General features: G+C 64.3%; 1 protein-coding gene across 1 annotated transcript in view; it reads right to left on the bottom strand.

Annotated features, from left to right (window-relative positions):
• Window positions 1-5,428, bottom strand: part of GRIN2C (glutamate receptor, ionotropic, N-methyl D-aspartate 2C) — a 14,496-nt gene that overhangs the window by 1,437 nt on the left and 7,631 nt on the right. Inside the window, exons 4-12 of the mRNA XM_014531753.1 lie at window positions 5,414-5,424; window positions 4,986-5,100; window positions 3,886-4,097; window positions 3,604-3,769; window positions 3,129-3,282; window positions 1,726-1,851; window positions 1,292-1,521; window positions 761-921; window positions 132-319 (exon numbers count right to left, since the gene is read on the bottom strand). Coding sequence (XP_014387239.1) covers window positions 132-319; window positions 761-921; window positions 1,292-1,521; window positions 1,726-1,851; window positions 3,129-3,282; window positions 3,604-3,769; window positions 3,886-4,097; window positions 4,986-5,100; window positions 5,414-5,424 — 1,363 coding nt within the window. The remainder of the gene's footprint in view (window positions 1-131; window positions 320-760; window positions 922-1,291; window positions 1,522-1,725; window positions 1,852-3,128; window positions 3,283-3,603; window positions 3,770-3,885; window positions 4,098-4,985; window positions 5,101-5,413; window positions 5,425-5,428) is intronic.

Here is a 5,428-nt window from a genome sequence, read left to right as displayed (position 1 = left end):
ACCCCGGAGCCCTCTCCCTGGGGGCTCAAGAACGGTGGTGATGCTGACCAGCCATTGAACAGCCGTCCCACCCAGACTCGGTGGCCCACCCTGGACCCCCCGCCTCAGCCCCCAGCAGCAACAGCACCCACCATCCCCCAGGAACTGCAGGAGCGCCAGGTCGATGGCTCGCTTCCAGTGGGACTCCTTCTGCATGGCGATGCCGTAGCCGGTGGTGGCAAAGACCTTGCCGGAGCCAATGGTGACCAGCTTGCAGCCCTCATCCTTGCCTGCCATGTAGTTGAGGACAGCGGCATCATAGATGAAGGCGTCCAGCTTCCTAGGGACAGGCGGAGCCCTCAGGGCAGGGATCGTGGGGGCCAGCACCCAGGAGGGATGGATGACCACAGCCCCTCCCACAGCTCGGGGACCCCACCTACCCTCCTCCTCAGAGAGGCCAGGGGACTCTCTACCCCCAGAGGACACACCCTCTCTGCGCAGCCCTTCTTGTCCCTAAGACCCTAAAAAGGTCACGACCTCCACCTCAGGGCAAGGCCGCACCCTGGTCAGCACCACAGCGGCACACCTGGACCACCTGAGAGCGTCCATTTTTGTTTCCGCTTCACTCTGCCCTAAGACCTCCTCACCGCCCGCCCCCAGGAGTCAGTCCTACAGGACGGCCCAGCCTCACTGTCCCCAACGTGGGTCGCTCAGGCAGGGACGGAGCTGGCCGCTGGGGAGACGTCGGGAGAGACAGGTGAGTGCAGGGCTGAGGACCCACCCCATCTTGAGGCTGGTGAGTGCGTCCTCCACAGAGCGCTGGTTGAACTTGACCATGTGGGTGTGCATGTCCCGGTAGTTGCTGCGAATATTGCGCTCCGTGCTGCCGTTGGGCACTGTGCCGAAGCGAAAGGGTGGGTACTGATCCTGAGGCCGCTGAAACTGCGGGCAGAGGGCGGCCGCTGTCCGTGACCCTCCCCCGAACCTTCCAGGCACCACCTCCCCCACCCCCCAGTCCCAGCCCCATAGTCTGCACTTGAGCAGAATGGTCTTAGATTCTGCTCAGGCCACTCCTGTGGGGAAACTGAGGCCAGGATGAAGAGAGACTTGCCCAAGGCCACTTTGTCAGTGACCTGAGCCATCTCTCCCCTGCCCCCCACCCCATCCCACCTCACCCCACCTCACCAGGCTCCCCAGCTCCTTCCTGCTCTGGCCTCCAGGTCACATTCTACCCACTCTGTCCCGTGTCCCACCCAAGGCCTGCTCCTGCCCCGGGCCTCCCCCCGCCCCCTACTGGCCGTGGCCCCAGAACCTTCTTATCACTGAGGCCGGACACAGTGTCGATATACTGCTCCTGGATCATGAAGGCGGCCAGGTTGGCGGTGTAGCTGGCCAGGAAGATGACAGCAAAGAAAGCCCAGACCAGGACCATGATCTTGCTGGTGGTGCCCCTGGGGTTCTCAATGGGCACCGAGTTGTTGAAGACCAGTGCCCACAGCAGCCACACGGACTTGCCAATGGTGAAGGATGGGCCCCCAGACTCTGGGGGTGAGAGGGTGGGCACTGGGGCTCTTCTTGCCCAGCACAGAGGGGCCAGGTCTCAGCCCACCCGACTCCTCCGCTCTGTCCCCACTCTATCTTGGGTGGGGACCCCCTCCCTGGCCACCCCCACCCCAAGGCAAGTCCGCCCACCCCTCTGAGGTGCTCTGCCCTGCCCCCTCCTCCCAGGCCCGCGTGCGAGCTTACTCTTGCCGCTGGTGAGGTTCCGGTTGTAGCTGACGGGGCTGAAGTACTCGAACATGAAGACAGTGAGGGCCACCACGGTGAGGCACATGACGAACATCATCACCCACACCGAGGGGCTGTAGGGCTCTGGGAACCGAGGGAGGCGGCTCAGCAGCCTGGGCCCTGCCCCTCCCCCCACAGCCCAGAGCACGGGGTGGACAAGTGGGTCCCCATGGTCAAGGCAGGTTCCGTCAGCCCCAGGACTGAGCAGAGCCCCAGGAGAGATTCCACCCCCCAAGGGAGGTCAGGCTCTCCGCCTTCTTGGTCTCCCATCCCAGCTGCCCTGGAACAGGGTCCCATCAGCCCCCTCCCAGGACACCTCCCTTTGACTTCACACGGCCCCTGGCTCTCATCCCCTCTCTTCCCCCCACTTCCTTTCAGGAAAAGAAGGTCTATCCCCACGCTCCTTCCCGTCCCCCTTGAATCCCCCTGCCTGCAACTGCCTTCACCTGTACCGCCCTCCCCCCAGCCTCAGCCCAGGAAGCCACATCAGCAAACACAAGGAACTGCTCCGTCCTCCTTGCCACCCTGTGCGCCAGCCCCGCTGCCCACACTCCTGCCCTGGAGCTCCCCTCCCTGGCCCCACGCGGATGAGCTGGCTGTGCTCCCCGGGCCTCAGAGGTCACGTCTCACTCCTCCTCCTGACACAGAAGCCAAGGCCCGAGGAGCTGGGAGGCCAACCTGAGGTCTCTGACACATCCTTTCAGGGCCCCCAAGTAGAAGCCATCGCTGCCATGAGCATCTGCTCCTTTGGTGCGATGCCTATCTATGAAGTGGCAGAGGAACCCCGCTCAGAGAGGTTCAGCGACTTGCCCAAGGCCACACAGCAGGAAGGGGCGGAGCTGGGGTTCCCTCCTCTGCTCCTGGCCGAGAGGCTCGCCTGTCCTCACGGCTCTCTGTAACCCCACATTGCAAGTCCCAGCTGACCTCCCGGCGGAGCGCTCTGGGAAGGCCGGGACTGTCGCTGTGTCCCAGCGCCCAGCTGGCACCTGGCACAGGGGCTCCCCTACAAATGCCGATTTCCTAGTCAAGTCAGAAACGAGCACCACTTCCCACGCTCAGGGGGGCGGGGGGTTCTCCAACGCCCCCAGGAGCTTCTCCCTTGTTCCGTTGTCCCAGCCGACTAGGCGTCCTGAGGCCAGCTGCCTCCTGGCTTTCTGTCCCTCACCTGGGGCCACCCTCTATCCCACTCCCCTCCAGCCCCCACCCTGCACCACACCCAGGCTCAGAGGCACCCAGGCTGCTGTGCTTGCCCCGGAAGGCCACCCCACACTCCTCATCTTACTCCTCATCTCCCCCTGAGCTCCGCACAGCCCCCGTGTGGGCCCCTCTGCCCAGAGCCACCCCTGCCCGCCGAGCCGCACCCAGGAAGGCCGACGGGGACACGGTGCCATTGCTTCGCGCCACCATCACGCTGATGCCCGTCTCCACGAAGGGCACCGAGAAGTCCACGATCTCGGAGCGCTCCTCGTTGATGGTGAGGGAGCCGATGGCCATGTCCGCCCGCTTGTAGTACACCTGGGGCCATGGGGGCGGGGCTCCCACACTGGAGCTCTCTCCCCGCCTCCTCCCCCCTCCAGCACCACCAGCCCAGTCAGTTCCCCCCTTGGGCCCTCAGAGCTCCGCTTGCAGGGCTCACCACCCCAGGGGGCTTCGTGGGTGACAGCCCGGTCCCCCCTGCCAGCTGGGAGCCCCGAAGGAGCTGGGCCGGGCCCCTCCTCGAGGATCCCCAGCCCAGGAGGAAACCCCCTAGGACAACTGGGGTGCTGAGCAGGGGGTGGGGGGGGCCTGGGCAGCAGGACTGGCAGGCGGCTCAGGTGGACCCCGGGGCAGGCCTACCTCGCCGATCATGCCGTTCCACACGCCGCGCACCCTCTTGCCGTGCTTGCCATTGGTCACCAGGTACAGGTCGTAGGAGAACTTGACCACCTTGGCCAGCTTCTTGAGGATGTCGATGCAGAAGCCCTTGCAGCAGAGCTTGGTGTAGGGGGCTGTGTCCCCGCTGCTGCCACCGAGAGCGCCAGGAGTCAGCCGGCAGCCCCTCCCCGCCCGGCTCTCCACCCCAGCGCCTGCCATCCCACCGCAGCACATGCTCCCCGCCTCCCGCCAGTCCTCACCGACCTGAAGGTGTGGTTGCTCTGCCTTCGGCAGGGCACGGTGTTGGGCACACAGCCGCCGGTGCCAGGGTCCGGGCTCTCCACGATGACAAAGGGCCGCTCTTCCAGCGTGGCCACCGTCAGGTGCCGGCTGTCCACCACGGGCTGCAGGGACGCACTGTAGCGAGGCCACACTGGGTACTTCATGTGGAGGACGCCGTGGTCCCAGCGCCCCACCTGCAGAGGGTGACAGGCCTGAGCCGGGGACCTCCAGCCCTAGGACTCCCACCCTCTGTGAGGCCTCTGGGGGGGCTGCCAGGGCCTGAATCCCCGTCCCACACTGGAGATGCTTGTAGCAGGACAGAGCAGGGCCTGGGGCAGGACATTGCTGAACAGGAGGGTCAGGGCAAGGGGCTGAGCATGGGCCACAGGGAGGGCTCCCTGCAGCCTCCTCCCGCTCCGGTCCCCACGCTTTCCCGTCCAGCCTCCACACAGCTGCCAGCGCCCAGCACCTGCCTAGAGCCCACACCTGAGTCTGTCACTCATTTTCCTGACCTTAGCATAAAGCCCTTAACCCAGCACCCCACTCTTCTTCCTCATCACTTACAGACGCCCCACACCCTCCTGCTCCTGTGTCTATACCAGGTTAGTATCCCTTCCTGGTGGGCTCCTACTCACCCCTCCACAGCCCAGCCCCAATGTCCCAACTGCTGTGACGCCTTCCCCAGTTTCCTCCTTTAAAAGCAGAACTAATTCCTGCCTCTCTTCTCTACTCCCATAATGCTTTGCACGCATCTCTACTCAAGCCCCCATCTCCCCAAATTCTATTTGTTTACATGTCAGCCTGGCCAGCACAGCTGTGGGTTACTCCTCCCACAGGGGCAGGTCTATGTGATAAGGTAAGTTCTGCAGTGGAGGGGGGCTGGGGTGTGTGGGAGCCCAGAGCTGAGGGGCCTCACCCAACCTGGGGACCCCAAAGGCTTCCCGAGGAGATGTTTCAGCTGATACCTGGGGATGAGGGGCTGGATGAGGGACAGAAGGGACTCTCTGCTCAGATGTGGGCACAAGAGGGGGCGGGGACACGGTGAGAGGAAACAGAGGGCCCCGGGCTCACCCCCTTCTCACCATCTCCCAGAGGCGGTGCCGGTTGAGGGCAATCACCACCATGGTGGGCTGGACCAGGTACCCACCGGGGCTGAAGGAGAAGTCCCGGCCCTCCCAGGTGACATTCAGTAGGTGCCTGTAGGCGGGGGAGAAGCCGGGCATTCCCTTAGCCCTGCCTGCAGCCCCCCCACAACCCATCTGCCTCACCACCTGACAACAGGGAGCTTTTATTGTGGCTTCTGTTTCCCTGTATTGACGGCCACCATTCTCACCGCACCCTCACACCCCCCATCCTTTTTTTTTTTTTTAAGATAAGAAGCTAAGGCCCAGAGAAGTGAGGTAACTTGGTCCCAGGCACACAGCCAGGGAGAGGTGGAGCCAGCGAGACCAAGCTCACGGCAACCCAGGTCCCCTGAAGCGCGCACCCCCTGCCCTGGGCAGGTGCCCACCTGTGGAAGGCCTCC

This window comes from Myotis brandtii, unplaced genomic scaffold (genome assembly GCF_000412655.1).
Source record: "Myotis brandtii unplaced genomic scaffold, ASM41265v1 scaffold825, whole genome shotgun sequence".
NCBI classification, from domain to species: domain Eukaryota; kingdom Metazoa; phylum Chordata; class Mammalia; order Chiroptera; family Vespertilionidae; genus Myotis; species Myotis brandtii.
This window is presented reverse-complemented; position numbering and strand designations above follow the sequence as displayed.